The sequence below is a fragment of the Myxine glutinosa genome, chromosome 8 (assembly GCF_964187855.1).
Source record: "Myxine glutinosa chromosome 8, kmMyxGlut1.1, whole genome shotgun sequence".
Taxonomy (NCBI): Eukaryota; Metazoa; Chordata; class Myxini; order Myxiniformes; family Myxinidae; genus Myxine; species Myxine glutinosa.
In genome coordinates, this window is record NC_136268.1 from 61,089,363 (window position 1) to 61,110,028 (window position 20,666).

The 20,666-nt window shown below is 46.5% G+C and overlaps 1 protein-coding gene across 1 annotated transcript in view; it reads left to right on the top strand.

Moving 5' to 3' along the window:
- LOC137418077 (polycystin-2-like protein 1) overlaps positions 1 to 20,666 on the top strand; it is a 133,701-nt gene that overhangs the window by 36,036 nt on the left and 76,999 nt on the right. The window contains 1 exon segment of the mRNA XM_078783327.1: positions 6,398 to 6,508. Coding sequence (XP_078639453.1) covers positions 6,398 to 6,508 — 111 coding nt within the window.

The following is a 20,666-nucleotide window of genomic DNA, read 5'->3' on the forward strand; positions in this document are numbered from 1 at the left end:
ATTGATATTGTCGTGTCACCGGTGATTACGATCACGGGCGGCAGATAGTCGAACAGTTTGCTTTAACTCCGAGGTGAATAAGCCAAAAATTGGCGGTACGTTTTTTTGGCGTGAGCGGGACGGGACCAAAGTTCTTACCTGCACGGCCTGCCACCACACGGGTTTATTTTTCGAACCCAGAAACACTGAAACGAGATTAGGAAAATCAACAATACAACAAATGGAAATGCAACAAATAATGGTTCAATTAAAATAAATGCAATATGATAAACATGAACGGTGAGGTAAAAACGAATATCCTAACATGAGACATCTCCACTCAGACACGTAAACAGACAGGGGAATGAGAAAATAAATACCCCCTTTTATTTTCCGGCACTTAGCTCTGGTCTCGACTCAGTCGTTGAATATTGTCGGCAGTCCGATGTGGCCCGTAGCTGCCCATGTGGGAAACGCACAAGATGGCGCGAAGTTGCTCCTCACTGCGCAACGAACATGAAGCAATTCGTGCGGCCGATCCTGCATCGCTCTCCACTCCCTCCGAAACGCAATGAGACTCCAGCTCCCACGAGAAACACCACAGTTCACCAACACCCCTTCCTTCACGATGAGGGAGTTCCCAAAGCTCTGCAAAGTTCTGCTGATGAGCCACCCGAGAGACAAAGGACAAAGTGTGACCGCCCGATCCAACCACCAGCACCAGAGAGAGCAACAGACTCTTCTTCCTCCTCTCCACGATTGCACATGAGCCAGGAACAGCCAAGCCAGGGACAAAAAGGCATCTGCCCGCCACAAAGCCAAATCGCACCAACACGAACAAAGGAAAAATGGCGCCTTCCTTGTTCGTGCCAAGAGACCGAGAGAGCAACCGAGAGGGATTCTTCCTCTTTTCCGGCCTGAGTGAGTTTGCTCCGACGTCACCCCTGGCCAATCACCCGAACTCTGCCCATCACCCCATGTCTCCTTAACCAATCATGAAGCTCAGGGCATGGCCTCTCTGTTATGATCCATTGGGAGGCAGAGTTTTGTCTCTTCGAGAATGTTTGCATTACGTCGATGGTCGTTGGGTGGGGTTAGCCCGATCAAGAATGTGCTGGGTTTCCATCGGGCTTGTTGGTTTTGTTGGTTAATGGGCCGATTTCATGGCTGGCCGAGTGAATGTAAAAACATAAGGGAAAATCATAGGAGGCAATGACATACTGGGAATTATCCTTAAGCCCTATTTAAATAACACAAAACCACCATCTGTGTGGTGACACATAAACACTTAAGCTCACAATTTCCCTGCTTATGTACATCGAGATGGGCTTTCTACTTGCACGCGGTCTATGCTAATACTACACAATCCTATCTGTACTAGGGTATGTCATCACCTACTCCCACAAACGTAACAATATTCTTCATCATGACGTTTCATAGAAAGCAGTATTGGAAGGTAGAGTTGAAGCCAAGGGAGCTAGAGGTAGACTATAATTACTTGGATGGCCAATATAAACCAGTGGACTGGACGGAGCTATGAGGAATTTTGAATTCTGCTCGTGGCAGGTGAGCTGTGGAGCGACATCATTTTGCCTTAGTTTTTCGTAAAATGTAAATACACTTTAGCATTGGTGTAATGGGGTTTCCCAGCAGGTGTTTTGAGAGTTTTTACTGTTGTGGTTTAACAGAAGAATTGACTCAGAATCCGAACGGCTCGGATGTCTTTTCTTCTCTGCAAAATTGGTGACCCTGACATGATCCAAATGGACAGACAAGGAGTTACAAGCGTGCAACCAGTCACCAGCAATGATCACCCAGCCGTGCCCTCCTCAGGCGTGAGGTTCAACCAGCTTCATCCATGGCAGTGGTTTCGATAAAGCTGCCACTATTCAGGCCTGATGACCCACAGCTGTGGTTTCCCGAATTCTAAGCCCAATTCGACACCCGAAACATTACTACCGAGTTGATGCGATTCAATTACATTGTTGGCTCCTTGGCACCAGAGTATGTGATGGAAGTGAGAGATATTTCACTACAACCTCCAACGAACGCTCCGCACCACACATGACATTGAAGATCGTGCTCATAAAGTGTACGACTCCCTCTGATCACTGCCGCTATCAACAACTGCTTTGAGCCGAGGATTTAGGAGATCGAAGACCCACACAACTATTGTGTCGTATGCAGCAGCTTATCGGTGACCACAACACCACATTCGACCAGTCGATCCTTCAATTCGACCAGTCGATCCTTCAATTCGACCAGTCAATCCTTCGTGAGTTGTTTTGGCAACGTTTACCACCACATGTCCGCATGATACTTGCAGCTAATGCAGAGCTTATACGACCCACAGCTGCGGATCAGGTTGATCATCACATTGACGGAACTAACACTTACCGTAACTAATGTGGCACCTCCACCACAGCACACCACGCAGCTACAATCTGAAATGGCAGACCTTAAGACTCGACCTGGAGTTCCATGCTGCACAACATCAATCATGCCAATCGTTGTGTACCCCGTGACAGAGAGAAATGCTGTACCTCACGCTACCTTCACCTTTCTGAACACTCCAGATTGGTGTTGGTACCACGTGACCTCCTCTGCTAATGCTCATCAGTGTATAGCACCATGCTCACCAGCTGAGGGAAATGGTGAGGCCCACAAATAATGGCGATGAGTTTACCTGTGCCACACGCCAGTGGCCTCCTCTTCCTTGTGGATTGTACTAGCAGACTTCTTTTTCTTAAAGATACAGAGGCAGAGGCGGGCATTGTGCCACCATCTGCCACTGAGTGGAAAACAATCGACAGGAATATTCATTCCATGCCACTAACAATAGTGCAATTGCTACTTTTGGGGAACGTCTCCTCCAGCTTGATTTGGGTTTACATAGCTCATTTCCATGGGTGTTTACTATTGCCAACACCATTTACTCTATTCTACTCTATACTGTAGGTGATGATTTTTTGCGTCATTTAAATTTGCTCGTGGATGTCAAAATCACCATCGATTGGATGCCTCAACAAAGCTTAATGTTCTTGGTAAAGCATCCACCATTTTGTGGCTGAATATCATGTGTTTTCCTTCCACGCCCATTTGCCCTTTTCAGAAAGTAATTTATGACTTCCAGCCCATAACGAGTTTTTGAGAAATTTTTGAGCACTCATCAGTGACAATCCAGCCCAGCGAACACCAGATCACACATCACATCGAGATCACAAGACCCCCTGTTTTCTCATGTGATCGCCGACTAACACCAAATAAATTATGTATCGCCCACCAGAAATTTGACTACATGTTACAACATGGGATCATCAACACATTGTCAGCAGTTGGGCTTCCTCGCTGCACATGGTACCCAAAAAGACACCTGGGGATTGGCGTCCTTGCGGGGATTACTGTACCAAAATAACTCGACTGTTCCAGACACCGTTATCCTATTCCACACATTCAGCATTTTATTGCTGCACTCCATGTTGCTACAACGTTCTCCAAGGTTGACCTTGTTCATGCGTGCCATCAGATTGCCATGGATCCAGATGACATCCCGAAGACAACAGTCACCACTCCTTTAAGCCTGTTTGAATTCTTTCAGAATTCCTAACAGCCTGCCCATGCAATGCCGCACAAACCTTTCACCATTTTATCAATCATGTTCTCCGGGGATTACACTTCTGCTAAGTGTATGTAAATGATATTCTAATCACCAGCACAATCAAAGAAAAACAAAACAGGAACATCTACGTCTCCTCTTTGCCCATTTGCAAGATTTTGGCATCGTCATCAATCTCACAAAGTGCACATGCGGTGTTGCAGAGTTGAATTTCTTTGGCCACTGTATTAACCGCTCAGGCATTCATTTGCTCAAGGAGAAGGTGTACATTATTTTGAGATTTTCAGTACCGTCATCTCATCGCAAACTGTGAGAGTTTTGGGGCCTTGTCAACTTTTATCATCTATTTATTTGAAATGCAGCCACAGCAATGCTGTCGCTGAACGAGTTACTCACAGATGGTCAGCACCCTGAAGTGTTCCGATGGGTGGAGCCAACGTTGTCAGCCATCATCAAAGATGTACTGGCCAATGCCTCATTCCTGATTCATCCAAAGCCAGAAGCACCAACCAGCCTGATGGTTTATGTGTCTGAGGTTGCAGTGGGTGCGGCCCTTCACTAGTTCATTGATGCCCACTGGCGTCCACTGGTCTTCTCTAAAACGTTGAAACAAACAGAGCGCAAGTAGAGTGCCTTAGATTAGGAATTACTCGCTGTATACTTTGCCATCAAGCACTTCCACCACTTCTTAGAGGCCAGCCAATTCTTTGTCTTCACAGACCACAAATGTTTAACTTTCACTCTATCCACCCATTCGGACTCTCATCTCCTCATATATTTAACCAACTCAGTTACATCTCGCCATTCATTACCGGCATCCGTCAGATCAACTGAATTGCCAACTTGAGACCGACGTTCTCTCACATATGCGAGGTATTGGCATTGTCTTCTACCAACACACTGGCCATCAATTTTAATACACTTGCAGCAGCATAACGGGAAGACATGTAACTCCTACAATCTGCAAATGGTCCACTTATATTTCACTAGGTGCCGCTTCTGCTATTTCGCTAGGCAAACACTATGTTTGTCTGTGATACATGCACAGGACAGTGTTGCCTTTTCCGTCCTGCGGCATTCCATCGTACAGTCTTCAACGCTTTTCACTCCCTCACGCACCTGGGTATTCGAGCATCTCAGGAAACCATCACCATGTGCTACGGCTGGCCACACATCAACACCGACGTGCACCGTTGGGCCAAACAATGTCTTCAAAGTCAATGCCCCAAGATCCAATGTCATACTGTCGCACCACTCAATAGATTTTCAACACCAGATAGGCATTTTGACAGGGTCCATTTGGATGTTGTCGGTCCCCTACCACCATCAAATGGGCACGGCTATTTACTGACTTGTGTTGACCTCTTCACCCATTGGCCGGGGCTACACGGATACCTGACATCATCACCAGGGCCTTTGTCACATCTGCATCACACATTTTGGTGTTACATCAACCATCACTATGGATCGTGGTAGCCAGTTCGAATCTGCTCTATTTCGCGAGCTAACTCAACTCCTGGGTACCGACCATATGTGAACCCACCGCTTACCATGTAGCAGTGCATGGTGTCGTGGACCGTTTCCACTGCCAACTCGTCTTCCCTTAAAGCACATGACAACTCCACACACTGGACAGACGTCATATCTGCTTGGTACAAGAGCTGCTCTAAAAGACGACCTTGGATGCTCCACTGCTGAGCTAGTGTACAGCGTGCAACTTCGTCTCCCAGGATAATTATTCTCAGCTTCGGAGGACACCTTACCCATCGCCACCATCTATGCCACCCAACAGCGTTCGGTGATGCAGGGCCTAAGGTGACACCGCCACGTACGCCTTCATCACACCCGTTTTTTATTCCCCAGGAATTTTCTATGTGCATTCACGTATTCGTACAGCGTGATATTGTCCGGAAACCTTTGCAGCAACTTCATGACGAACCTCACAAAGTTCTACAACTCTCCGATAAGAACTTCGTACTCAATATTAACAGTGGTCTTGATACAGTCTCCATAGATCACTTGAAGCCAGCTTTTCTTGACGAACATCAGAGCTGACCTTCCCACTGATCAACGGATCCACACGTACTACAACACTACCCTTATACAACTCGCTGTGGGCATCATGTACACCTCCCAGCACGATATTTATGAGAGTACATTTTGCTTGTTGACCATTTCTCTTTGCTGTGACATTTTTTTTACAATGACAGTTTACATCTCTTCTCCTTCAACATATTGCACAGTATTTGGTTTGTACCTTCCATTCAATCATTGCAATAGGAGGGGAGTAGTGTAGCAGCAGCATTTTGATGTTGGTTTCATAATATGTAAATAACGCTTTAGCTTTGGTTTGATGAGGTTTCCCAGCAGGGGTTTTGAGAATTTTTACTGATGTGTTTAATCAATAATCGACTCGGAATATGAACGTCTCGGAGGACTTTTCTTCTATGCTAAAGATGCATGGTCCACCACCTCCAGCATGGATTTGACACCTGACCTGACAACCCTGTAAAACTAGGAAAATACTTATTTTGAAAGTGACATGGAAACAAGTGTAGTGGTGAATACTATTCACTGCATCAATGTTATGAACGTGTTCAGCTGCAGAGTCCAAACTAGGTGGGGGCGCTTAAGGGGAGGAGGGGGGGGGGCAGGCAACATATAATAAGATATCTTTTTTATCATAAAAAAAATTGTAAGAATAATTTTTATTTAAAAATTAATTAAAAATGAAACATTGTTTGAAAGTAACAGTGATAAAATGAATGGCAATGTTTGAAGCCACTTTTGTGTTTCTTTCAGGACTTTGGGGCACACGCATGACGGAAAACCCAAAAGACCGTGAACAGTACGTGAAGACGACCATTCGGGAACTCATCGTGTACATTTTCTTCCTTATCGACCTTTGCTTGTGTGAGTCTAATTTATTTTAATGTGTGCGTGAATATATACATGCATATGTAGATATATATATATATATATATATATATATATATATATATTATATATATTATATATATATATTATATATATATATATATATATATATATATATATATATATATATATATATATATATATATATATATATATATATAATATATATATATATATATATATATATATATATATTGTTGCTTTTTTAATTATCTATTTATTTATTTATATTCTAGTGGGGTATGCTCACACCTTATACACAATAGGTATGTAGATACATAATAAATAGAAGCTTTATGATTATAGGGAAGCATCACCAACCTCCTGCTAGATATCGGGGGTTTTTTCGGACGCGTTTACCGTTTTTTACATTAATTTTCATTTACGGACGCTTTCTGATGGTTCTGTGATTTTTTTTCCCCTGGTGTACCGGCTTTGGTGTCCATCAGCATGCCAAATTTCAGCTTTCTTCGACACCCAGAAGATACCGAAGATTAATATCAGTCAGTCAGTAAGTCAGTCAGTGATTTGAACGAGCTCGATGAATATACATATACGAATATATATACAGGGGGCTGCAAAAGTAGGTATACAGTAAGGATTGGACGTCGGGGAGCCGTTGACTGGCCACCACGTTCGCCGGATCTCACCCCTATGGACTTCTTTTTCTGGGGATGTGTAAAAGACAGGGTTTTCGCACGCAAGCCACGTTCTGTTGATGCCATGATTCAGTTCATACGGGAGGCTTGCCAGGAAATTGATGCTGATAAAGACCTTTGTGCCAGAGTGTGTTGTGCATGGGTGTCCACACTCGACTAGTGGAGTGTGTGAATGCCGGGGGCAAACAGTTTGAACATTTGAGGGATTAATATGTTTATTATTGAAATGTTTATTATTGATATGTTTATTATTGATATGCTTGTATAATCAATAAAATACGTTTTGTGCGCACGTTTTGTTTTTCATGACTGCATACCTACTTTTGCAGCCCCCTGTATATATATATATATATATATATATATATATATATATATATATATATATATATATATATATATATATATATATATATATACATATATATATATTTATATATATATATATATTTATATATATATATATATTTATATATATATATTTATATATATATATATTTATATATATATATATATATTTATATATATATATATATACACAGTCACGTGAAAAAGTAAGTACACCCCATGTAAAATTTTGACTTTTTCAACATATTTCAACATATGCAACAAATTGGTGTCAGGAGTGGGGTCTCGAGCCCGTCGATGTACAGAGGGGGGTTAAACCCTTTTCCTCCTCGGGCCTTTGAGTCCACGAGGCCGCGACCCACTTTATACTCTCCCCCCAGTCCTCTACACTATGAGCCCCCATCTATGGAGGTGCTTTGTCACAGCTCGGCCTCGAAGGGCCGAGCGATCCATGCGGGTGGTTGGTCGCCTCTATGTGGTGTCCGTCCGGCTTTGACGAGCTGAGGGGGGAGGGATTGATGGGCCCAGGTGCCGGGCTCCATCCCTGCGCGGGGCCTCGCGATCCCACGCACGATGACCCAACTGGCCACCATCCGAGCACCTCACCCGATAAGGTGCGTGGCTCCGATACTCCAAACCTCCCCTTGAACCCGGCCGACCGCCCTTGCCTCCACGGCACGGTGCCAACCATACAGTGTTGGGGCCGGAGGTACGAATCATGCACGCCGGTCCTTGCGACTCGACGCAGCACCGATCCCCTCCGGTCCCTGCAGCACACAACTCACAGGGGGCTCGCGTATGCTACCCGTCCCACTAAGGACTACCCCGGTCTGTGTTGATGCTTGAGCCACGTCCTCACGACTCGTGACCCACTCCTCACTCGCACACCCAGGCGCACACGCGCCCCCCACACACTTCGTTACCGTACACTCTGGCTCATACTCTTTCCACACACACTCCGGTGTGCACTCCTTCTTCACACACTCCGTGATCGCACACTCCGGTGCACACTCCTTCCGTGCCCACTCCAGTGCACACTCGTTTCCTGCACTCTCCGATGCACACTCGTTTCCCATGCACTCTGGTGCACACTCTCTCACACTCCAGTGCACACTCGTTTCCCGCACACTCCGGTGCACACTCGTTTCCCACACACTCTGGTGCACACTCGTTTCCCACACACTCCGGTGCACACTCATTTCCCGCACACTCCGGTGCACACTCGTTTCCCGCACACTCCGGTGCACACTCGTTTCCCGCACACTCCGGTGCGCACTCGTTTCCCGCACACTCTGGTGCGCACTCTCGCTCCTCGCACTCCAGTACGCAATCTCTCTCATACTCCGTAACACACTCTCACCACGCGCTCCGGTACGGACTCCCTCTCATACCGCACAATGGCCCCCTCGCGAACCCCCGGGTCTCGCCTCTCTCCCAAGCTCGCCGAGCACCCGTTCGCGCCAAACACATTCCCGCTATTAGCGCCACTCACCTCGGGGCCCTCCTTCCCCTTCTTCTCCGCCAGCACCTGCAAACTTTTTATGGTGTTAGCAAGCACGGCATCACGGTGCAAACACAGACTTTGTTCATGCTCCATTTCCACCTCCTGTGATTCACTCTCTGTCTCTCCCGTCTTTTCAACCCTAATTCTTTCTTCTAACACGACGATCGTCGGCGCCCCTAAAATTTCCTTTTCCAATTCAACCTTCGTCGGCGCCCCCAAAATGTTCTCGTCCAACTCGACGATCGGCGGCTCCTCTACACCCCACGTCGCCACTCCCATAGCCCCAGTCAATTTGGCTGTGCTCCGCTTTACCTCGCTCTCCATGCGTTCTCCGTATCGCTTCACCCCATCGCGTACCACCGTGACCTGCCCGCTCAGCTTGCGCCCAATGTCCTCCCCCGTTTTTTTAATGTCCTTCTTTGACGCTGCCCTCATTTTTTCCATTTCCCGGGTGGATTTGTCCCCCTGGGTGTCCATTTTTTTCCTTCAATTCACCCTTCATTTCTTTCATATCCCGGGTTGATTTGTACCCCATTTCTTTCACGTATGCCGTCATTTGCGCCATAAATAATTGCATGTACCCTGGCACCGCGGGCTCGGCCTCTGCCGCCACATGCGAGGCGCCGCCATCTTCATTACCAACTGCCGCACCCTCATCAATTTCCTCCTCTACCAACCCTTCCTGCTGGTCCTGGGCCATTAGTTCTTCCTCATCCTCCATTATTCCCACCGGCATTAGGTCGCCTTGGCCAGCCATTGTACGAATTTAAATTTGATTTTAAGGACTAAATTTCGTCCGCTCGTAAAAAAAAATTTGTGAGTGCGTTAAACGCACTCTAGGTCCAATTGTCCCACTCCTGACACCAATTTATTGCAGATCTCGAGCCCGTCGACATACAGAGGGGGGGTTAAACCATTTTCCCCCTCGGGCCTTCGAGTCCATGAGGCCGCGACTCACTTTATACTCGGGCGGATTGCAGAGCAATTCCAGCCGCCACCCCCGTCGCGAGCGTGCGGAAGGGTATCTGGTCGAATCCCCACGTACCTTCGGTACACACGCTGCCACGAAGACGGGTGCTGGACCTCGCACAAGCCAGGCTAGTCGGATACGCCGAGCGGTTTGTGTGTCACGTGACTCGTGCCGTTAATTCTTATTGAACCCGAATGAGCAGTCTTATTCGCACAGTGCGAAGCCAATGGTGGAAAATGACATGAACGACCAAATGGAAGGAAGAACACAGGTTTATTATACAATTTACAATGGCCAAAGGAAAGAGACACAGAGCAGATACTTACTTAATCAGTCTTAACTTAACTCTCCCAGACAAGGGCCCACTCACTCACGCGGGGAAAAGGAGGAAGGAAAACGACGTGCTCCAAACGCGTCCTTGGCGCCGTTCGCTCCGGTCAGCTCGCTGGCGTGTCCCCTTGAGAGGGCCGCGGCACGTGCAGGGAGCCCGGGCAGGAAGGTCGTTGGAGTAGGTGGCCCCGGGAGGGATCGTCCTTGCACAGCGTTATTCACAGGCAGCAGGGCGCAGGGCAGGGAGAATTCATGCACACACAGCCTTGATCTCCTCGCAGCGACTCTCTCTCTCTCAATGAACCACTCTCTCACAACGCTCTCCAGCAACTCACAACGCTCTCCAGCAACTCACAACGCTCTCTCTGTGGGCCCGGGGCAGGGTTTTATATAGCCTCTCCCCAGTCTTGCCCGAATGTTCCAAGCCCCTCCCCTCGCTGCCGTTGTTAGCCACTCCCCTTGATCATTCATTGGCTGCCTGCCGCTTACCGGCCACTCCCCTGCAGCTCCTCCCTTGGGCCTTCTAGACTTGTTCCAGGCCCGAGCACATGGTATTCCAGCTCAAAGAACACCTAGACTTACTGGCCTGCTCAACACATACTAACACAGGAAAGGACTATGCTTACATTTAATAGGAAATAACTAAACTAAGCGAGGCTACATGTGGTGCAACTAACTAAGAGGGGGGGTAACCTTTATTCCCAAAACTACAACAATATACAGACTTGGCATTTAATATGGAATTTTTTTTTTCTTGACTTGGGTTTACTTTCTTAACTCAGTATATCAATCTGGTGAGTTTCTTTTACACTTTTGTGATTTATTTGTTAAAAGAACCATGTCACTGATTGTCTGTCGCAGCAAGAAGTCAGCAACAGGATTATATCACAGGTGGCGTGGCAAAATGTACGGACAGGTGCATTTGATGATTCGCTTCACAGTCGGGTATACAAGGGTTGCTACGTTCTGTATTAGTGGAAAACAACTGCTGCACGTCTCCAAAAGTTATTGCCGCTTCCTCTGGAGATGGTCCGTCAACTCGACAATGCTGTTTGTCATGGAGTGTTGGCTTTACGAAATTACGGCATGAAACAGCGTGCTATTGCTCGGCAGTATGGCATCACTCAAGGTCAGGTGTCAAAGATCCTGAAACGAAATGCTCAGAGGGGTGTCCCTACTCCAATACCGAGGCCAGGACATCCCCGCAGAACCACAAGGAGGGATGATCGCCAGCTGCACCGGTTAGTCCGCAATGGCCGTACCAAGTCAGATAATCGGCTTAGGGCTGAGTGGCAGCAACTGACAAATGTGCCTGTATCCAGAAGGCTAGTCAACCAACGACTGGTTCAAGCAGGCTATCGTGCCAGGCGTCCCCTGAGAAAGCCACGCCTGACCAGACAACACCGCCAGTGCCGATTGCAGTGGGCCAGAGAGCACCGTCAATGGCAGCCAGGACACTGGAATCACGTGATCCTCAGTGACAAGTCTAGATTTCTGGTCTATCGTCAAGATGGCCGCATCCGAGTGCGCAGACAAGTGCATGAAGCCTACAACGAAGATTGTATAGTGCCAAGAGTCCAAGCTGGAGGTGGTGGGGTGAGCTATTGGGCTGCTTTTCATGCAGGGGGCAAAACTGACCTGGTTGTTCTGAATGGAACCCTGAACCAGTTCAAGCACAGGGCCATTCTGGAAGAAACATTGCTTCCATTTGCTCGTGCAGCCTTTCGAGGAAACTTTGTCTTCCAAGATGACAATGCACGGCCTCATCGTGCTCGCATGATCCAACACTTTCTTGCTGACCGTGGTGTAGAGCATATGGAGTGGCCTGCCATGTCCCCGGATATGAATCCGATAGAGAACTTGTGGGCAGAATTAACGCGTCAAATCGACCACTTGGACCAGCAGCCGACCTATGTGCGTGAATTGCAGCAGGCTATTGTCACTGCATGGCAAGCGATTCCTGTCCAAACCTTGGCAAATCTCGTGAACAGCATGCCTCAACATGTACGTGCTCTCCTGAATGCTGGTGGGGGTTACACGAAGTACTGAACTGTAATTTTACTGTCCGTAATCCCAGTCGTAATTTAACTTTTGTTTTTGTTAAAAAAAAAATTGGCTAATGTGCAAAATGAAGAGATACTTCTGGAAAACGTACAGAAGTTTAACACAGTACTGTTCATGAATTGAGTTCGATATCAGTTTACATCACTTTCAAGGATCAATTTATTTGTTTTGAAATGTCAAATGTGGTTTTTGTTTCTTTTAAAGGTCACATTAACAAAATCTAGAATAATTTCAACATAATTCCAATGAACTTTTGGTTCTAAGACATCTTGAAAAGTAAGTTCACCCCCCCAAAAAAATATTCCATATTAAATGCCAAGTCTGTATATATATATATATATATATATATATATATATATATATATATATATATATATATATATATATATATATATATATACAGTGAAACCTTGACTTACGAGTTTAATTCGTTCTGTGACCGAGCTCCTAACTCAATTTGCTCGTTTCTCAAATTAAATTTCCCCATTAAAATGCATTGAAATGCTATTAATCCGTTCCAGCCCGCCAAAAACCACACCAATTTTTTTTAAAATATATATATATAAATATCTCGCGCTTTATATTTCACCTGTATGCAGCAGACAAGTTGGCAGGATGGCCTGGACTGGAGGTACGCACACTTGACTCTAAACTGTCCAGCCTGGGTTTGAATCCGCACCCAGCTATAACCTGTCATGTCGGTGTTTCACAGGCAGGGTGATCCATCAATGTGTGTACCGCTAAACTGGGCGCCCCGTTTGCGTCCCATTAGTTGTTGGATGTTAAGGATCTCACCGTGTTTTCCACAAAGAGAAGGTGAGCTATCGCCGGCACTCTGAACAAGTTGTGGCCTGGCATGCTCTTCTCCTCTGCCGTTATATACGTCCTCCTCGGCATCTTTTTCCAGAAGAGCCCTGTCTCGTCACAGTTGAAGATTTGCTGGGGGATGTATCGTTCGGCTTCTATCAGTTCGGCAAAAGTTATAATAAAATCTTCAGCTGCCTTCACATCCGAGCTTGCTGCCTCACCATGCCTGACGACGGAGTGAATGCCGGTCCTCTTCTTAAAATTATCAAACCATCCCCGACTGGTTTTGAATGACTTCCGATGCCTTGTCCGTTGATGTTCCCGCCGTCTGCTGCACCAAATACCCGTAAATGTCTCGGGCCTTCTCACAGATGATGCTCTCGGTCACGGTATCTCCTGCGAGCTGCTTCTCCGTCAACCACACAAACAACAACTTCTCCATCTCTTCATGGATAGAGGTCCGGAGCTTTGAAATAATCGTAACGCCCTTGGCTGGCGTTATAGCCTTTATCGACTCCTTCTGCTTCAAAATCGTACATATCGTAGAAGTACTACGATCGTACTGCCTCACCAAGTCGACAACACGCACACCTCGCTCATGTTTTTCGACGATTGCGTGTTTTATATCCAAGCACATCATCCTCTTCTTCTTCTCAGTACTGCCCTTGGCACTCAATTTCTTAGGACCCATGGTTAAAACTAAGAAATTTTCCAAAATAACCAAAATGCGAAAACAAAGCAGCAGCGATATATGGCAGAGATGCTTGCACGGCAAGATAACCACGTGACCGGAACCCACCTGGTGGCGGGTGGCGTAAGCTCGTAACTCAGATCTCGGCTCGCATCTCAAAGCAAAAAACCGCCCGAGCGACGGCTCGTATCTCGGAAAACTCGTAAGTTGGTGCACTCGTAAGTCAAGGTTTCACTGTATATATATATATATATATATATATATATATATATATATATATATATATATATATATATATATATATATATATATATAAATATATATATATATATATATATATATATATATACATACATATACATATATATATATATATATATATATATATATATGTATATACAGACTCGGCATTTAATATGGAATATATTTTTTTGTCTTGACTTGGGTTTACTTTCTGAACTCGGTATATCAATCTGGTGAGTTTCTTTTACGCTTCGGTGATTTCTTTGTTAAAAGAACCATGTCTGATTGTCTGTCGCAGCAAGAAGTCAATAACAGGATTATATCACAGGTGGCGTGACAAAATGTACGGACAGGTACATTTGACGATTGGCTTCACAATCGGGTATATAAGGGTTGTTGCGTTCTGTATTAGTGGAAAACAACTGCTGCACATCTACAAAAGTTATTGCCGCTTCCCCTGGAGGTGGTCCGTCAACTCGACAATGCTGTTTGTCATTTAGTGGTGGCTTTACGAAATTCCGGCATGAAACAGCATGCTATTGCTTGGCAGTATGGCATCACTCAAGGTCAGGTGTCAAATATCCTGAAACGAAATGCTCAGAGGGGTGTCCCTACTCCAATACCGAGGTCAGGACGTCCCCGCAGAACCACAAGGAGGGATGATCGCCAGCTGCACCGGTTAGTCCGCAACGGCCGTACCAAGTCAGCTAATCGGCTTAGGGCTGAGTGGCAGCAACTGACAAATGTGCCTGTATCCAGAAGGCTAATCAACCAACGACTGGTTCAAGCAGGCTATCGTGCCAGGTATCCCCTGAGAAAGCCACGTCTGACCAGACAACACCGCCAGCACCGATTACAGTGGGCCAGAGAGCACCGTCAATGGCAGCCAGGACACTGGAATCACGTGATCTTCAGTGACGAGTCTAGATTTCTGGTCTATCGTCAAGATGGCCGCATCCGAGTGCGCAGACAAGTGCATGAAGCCTACAACGAAGATTGTATAGTGCCAAGAGTCCAAGCTGGAGTTGGTGGGGTGACTGTTTGGGCTGCTTTTCATGCAGGGGGCAAAACTGACCTGGTTGTTCTGAATGGAAACCTGAACCAGTTCAAGCACAGGGCCATTCTGGAAGAAACATTGCTTCCATTTGTTCGTGCAGCCTTTCGAGGAAACTTTGTCTTCCAAGATGACAATGCACGGCCTCATCCTGCTCGCATGATCCAACACTTTCTTGCTGACCGTGGTGTAGAGCATATGGAGTGGCCTGCCATGTCCCCGGATATGAATCCGATAGAGAACTTGTGGGCAGAATTAACGCATCAAATCGACAACTTGGACCAGCAGCCTGCCTCTGTGCGTGAATTGCAGCAGGCTATTGTAACTGCATGGCAAGCGATTCCTGTCCAAACCTTGGCAAATCTCGTGAACAGCATGCCTCAACGTGTACGTGCTCTCCTGAATGCTCGTGGTGGTTACACGAAGTACTGAACTGTAATTTTACTGTTCGTAATCCCAGTCGTAATTTAACTTTTGTTTTTGTTTAAAAAATGTTTTGGCTAATGTGCAAAATAAAGAGATACTTCTGGAAAACGCACAGAAGTTTAACACAGTACTGTCCTTGAATTGAGTTCGATATCAGTTTACATCACTTTCAAGGATCAATTTATTTGCTTCGAAATGTCAAATGTGGTTTTTGTTTCTTTTAAAGGTCACATTAACAACAATCTAGAATAATTTCAACATAATTGCAATGAACTTTTGGTTCTAAGTCATCTTGAAAAGTAAGTTCACCCCCACATAAAAAATATTCCATATTAAATGCCGTCTGTATATATATATATATATATATATATATATATATATATATATTGGTGCGGATCTCCCTGTCGGCCTTTCCCCTTTCGCCTTACCAAGGGGGGGTTAGTCCCCTTGTCTTTGACTAGCCGACGGGATCCGGGGCTATGCCGTCACTTCCGGTCAGCGTTAGGTAGGGTCATAGGACTAATCACTAATACCTAAATACCAACGCCGCCCAGGAAGCAAGGAAATAAACCCCGCCCGAATCACGGTTGTCGGTGGAAACGCCGAGCGATAGCGAACCGTGATCCGAGCCGTTAACAAAGACTAAACCCGATCCGAGCGGTTCTGATCGTGCCACGCTTACCCAATGGAGGAAATCACTGATACGGTCGAATTAGGAAGAAACAAGGAAGAACAGATTGGTTTATTTACAATTTGTACAGGAAGGAGAAGAAGAACACACAGTGCAGCCTTATTACAGTCTTAACTTATCCCAGGACACGGGCCCGTTTCACACTCAGACACTCACACGGGGATTGCAGATGGTCAGGGTGATGGTCCAGGGATGATGTCCAGGCAGTCCGCTCCGGTCCCCGACTCGTACCGCGAAGCAGATGATCAGGGCAGCAGAAGCTCTCTGCGTGTCGTTGGCGCGGATCGGACAATTATGGGGTTAAATGCGAGGCGAAAGGTAGGGCTGGCTGGGTGGTTACTTGCGACCACGGTCGCATACGTAATAAATGAACCGGGCTTTATATGCGCTCCCAATATAATTCACTGGCAAAGCACCTCTCCTGCAGGAGTCCTCTCACAGAGCGCAAATCGGCCAAGTCCTTTTACAGTGCGCGTATCCTCTGCAAGTTCTCTTCAGGAAGCGCGATTCTTTGCAGGCCTCTCACAACGCCCCTCGCTCATCAGTCCTCCAGGTCAGTCTTCGACATATGAGCGTTGTTGTGTCAGTCCTCTCACGAGCGCTGTTGCGTCAGTCCTTTTTAAGGGCTTTGTGCGTGCACTTATATAGCTTTTTCAGCGAACCTTCCAGCACTTGCTGGATGCGCCCTTAGCACGCCCTCTTAAGCCATGCCCACCGAGCCCTGTTTGGTTGGTGGCTCTTACCGTCACCGCCTTCTGACGTGCTGCTTGATGCGGCCACACCTCGTCCTCGCGCTCCTCCCCCTTTCCAGGCCTACCTCGTGGCATTTGGCTGGTTTCGAGCGAAACTCAGGGCAGCGAACGCTGCTGGCAAACGAGGTGGATTAGCCGAATCGGGGCGCGAGATGGATGCTGCCCAACGAGGTAGATTTGAGGGTGGCCGCAAAATGAACGGGACCTACGCTTATTTCTTTTACACAACGCAGGTATCACTAGTGGAAATGGCCTTATCCTCACACATACTACGACATAACTAATGTTCTAAGGGGCCTACGTGTTGCGTGTCGACTAACTATGGGGGCAAACCTTTAACCTTTAATGATGTTATATTTACACTCTCAGAACCGTAACAATATATACATATATATATATATATATATAATAATAATAATAATAATACATTTATTTTATATAGCGCTTTTCAAGAAGCCCAAAGATGCTTTGACAGAGTACAAAAAAACAAGTGCAAAAGGACAAAAATCAACAGGTAAATAATCAAAGCAAAAGGAAGGAGAAGGAGAAGAGATAGTCAGGGGTTAAATGCTGTGGGTTAAATGTTAAATGCAGTGTTGAACAGGTGGGTCTTGAGTGATGTTTTGAATGTGGTGAGTGAGGAGGAGTCTCTGATGGTGTGAGGTAGTGAGTTCCAGAGGGTGGGAGCAGCGATGGAGAAGGCCCTGTCCCCCCAGGATCTGAAATTGGTCCAGATGGGGGGGGGGGGGGGGTCAGGAGGTTGGTACCAGCAGAGCGGAGGTTGCGGGTGGGAGTGTGTCTGGAGAGGAGGTCAGTCAGGTAGGATGGGGCCAGGTTATGGAGGGCTTTGTAGGTCAAGAGGAGGATTTTGTACTGGATTCTCTGGGGGATGGGGAGCCAGTGAAGCTTGTAAAGGACGGGGGTGATGTGGTCACGGGTCCGGGAATGGGTGAGTAGACGGGCAGCGGAGTTCTGAATGTTTTGGAGTTTATTGGTGATTATTGAGGGTGAACCATAGAGGAGGCTGTTGCAGTAGTCCAGACGGGAGGTGATGAAGGCGTGGATGAGGGTTTCTGCAGCCGTGGAGGAGAGGGATGGGCGGAGACGGGCGATGTTTTTCAGGTGAAAGAAGGCTATCTTTGTGATCTGTTTAGTGTATTTGTCGAAGGAGAGGGTTTGGTCAAAGATGATGCCAAGATTCCGGATGTGAGGGGAGGTGGATACTGGGAAACCGTCGATGTTGAGGGCAAAGTTATGGGTGGATTTGGTGAGCGTTTTTGGGCCAATGATGATTATTTCAGATTTATCATAGTTAAGTTTGAGGAAGTTGATTTGAAGCCAGGATTTTATTTCAGTGATGCAGTTTGTCAGGATAGAGTGGGTGGCGGTGGAGATGGACTTGGTGGAGATGAAAAGCTGGATGTCATCGGCGAAGCAGTGGAATTGGAGACCATGACGGCGGATTAAGTGACCAAGGGGGGACAGGTACAGGATGAAGAGGAGGGGGCCAAGAACTGAACCTTGGGGGACACCTTGGGAGAGTGGAGCAGTGGGGGATTTGCAGTTATTGATGGAGATGAACTGGCGTCTGTCAGAGAGGTATGATTTGATCCAAGAGAGGGCAGTGCCGGTAATGTTAAAGGTGGTTTCAAGTCGGGTGAGGAGGATGGTGTGATTGATGGTGTCAAAGGCGGCGCTGAGGTCGAGGAGGATGAGAATGTTGAGGTTGCCAGCATCAGAGGAGAGGAGAAGGTCGTTGGTGATTTTGAGGAGAGCAGTTTCAGTACTGTGGTTGGAGCGGAATCCGGATTGGAATGTTTCATACAGGTTATTGGCAGAGAGGTGATGTTTGAGTTGAGTGGCTACAGCGCGTTCCAAAACTTTTGACAGAAAGGGTAGGTTGGAGATGGGTCTGAAGTTATTTAGGGTGTCAGGGTTGAGTCCAGGTTTTTTCAGAATGGGGGTAACAGCAGCAATTTTGAGGGATGGTGGGACGATGCCTGTAGACAGGGAGGAGTTTATTGTTGCAGTGATAAGTGGAGAGAGAGCAGGAAGGGAGGCCTTGACAAAGCTGGAGGGGATGGGGTCAAGAGTGCAGGTGGCAGTTTTCATTCCTATGAGGAGTTCAGAGAGGTCAGTAGGGGAGACTGGGGAGAATTGAGACAGGGGTTGGCAGGATAAGGGGGGGCAGGTGGTTTGAGGGGGAGCGGGTGCGGTGGTGGTCAAGCTGTTGTAGATGTTGTCAATTTTGCATTGGAAGAATGAAAGGAAGGAGATGCAGTTGTCTACTGTGAATGACTGGGTGGTGGTGTTCAGGGGGCTGAGGAGTTTGTTTATTGTAGAGAAGAGTGCTTTTGGGTTTCCGGAGCCAGAGTGGATAATTTGAGAGTAGTAGGCGGAGCGGGCGCGGGAGAGGGCATCTTTGTAGTGTTGTAGGTGGTCCTTGTAGGCTTGGGAGTGAATTGTGAGACCTGTTTTATTGCGGAGTCTTTCAAGTTGGCGAGCACGAGTTTTCATCAGGCGGAGTTCAGGGGTAAACCAGGGAGCAGAATGGGTGAAAGAAACTGTTTTGGTTTTCATAAGCGCAAGCTGGTCAAGGCAGGAGGAGAGAGTGTGGTTGTAGTAGTCAGTGAGGTCAGAAGGGGTGTGGAGGTCAACGAAGGGAGAAGTGGACATTTTTTCAGAGAGGGTGGATGAGAATGAGGTAGGTGAAAGAGCGTTTAGCTTACGGAAGTTGATAGGGCGATAATGCCTTGGTGCTGGGGTGGGGATGTTGATGGTCATAGTGATGGCTAAGTGGTCAGAGAGGGTGAGGTCGGAGCCAGAGAGATGGTGCAAAATGAATCCAGTAGAGCAGACAAGGTCCAGAATGTGACCACGGTTATGGGTAGGAAAGTTGACATGTTGAGTGAGGTTAAAGCAGGTGAATAAATCAGTGAAGTCAGTGGTTATTGTGGAGTCAGTGGAGTCCATGTGGATATTGAAATCACCAAGGAGGAGGATTGAGGGGGAGAGGGAACATAGCTGGGTCAGAAAGTAGGAGAAGTCAGACAGGAATGATGGGTGTGGTTTGGGAGGGCGGTAGACGACAGCCAAGACTAACTGTGTGTGACCAGAGAGTTTAAAAGCCAGGTGTTCAAATGATGGAGCAGATGAGAGCAGAAAATCCGCCATATATATATATATATTTAGAAACAGGAATCAAATTCCTGTGAGGGGCTAAGTGTGAAAACATTCTGACTCAATGCGGTGCTCGAACCAGGAATCTCCATTGATTACGCATCAACAGCCCACTGCGCTATTGAGCCAGCCACAATCTCCTCAGAACTTTTCCACACTTAACACAGCGAGCTTCACAATGGCCGATGTCTTACGTGCCTGCTAAGCAGACCCCGAATGTGAGCGTAAGTATATGTGTGCGTATGTATGTGTGTATATGCAGAAGTGCATTGAAGATTAACTCAATATATATACAGTCACGTGAAAAAGTAAGTACACCCCAGGTAAAGTTTTGACTTTTTCAACATATTTCAACATACAGCTATTTGATCTTCATTTCAACAATATTGATAAATAAAGGTGATATAATATAACAAAT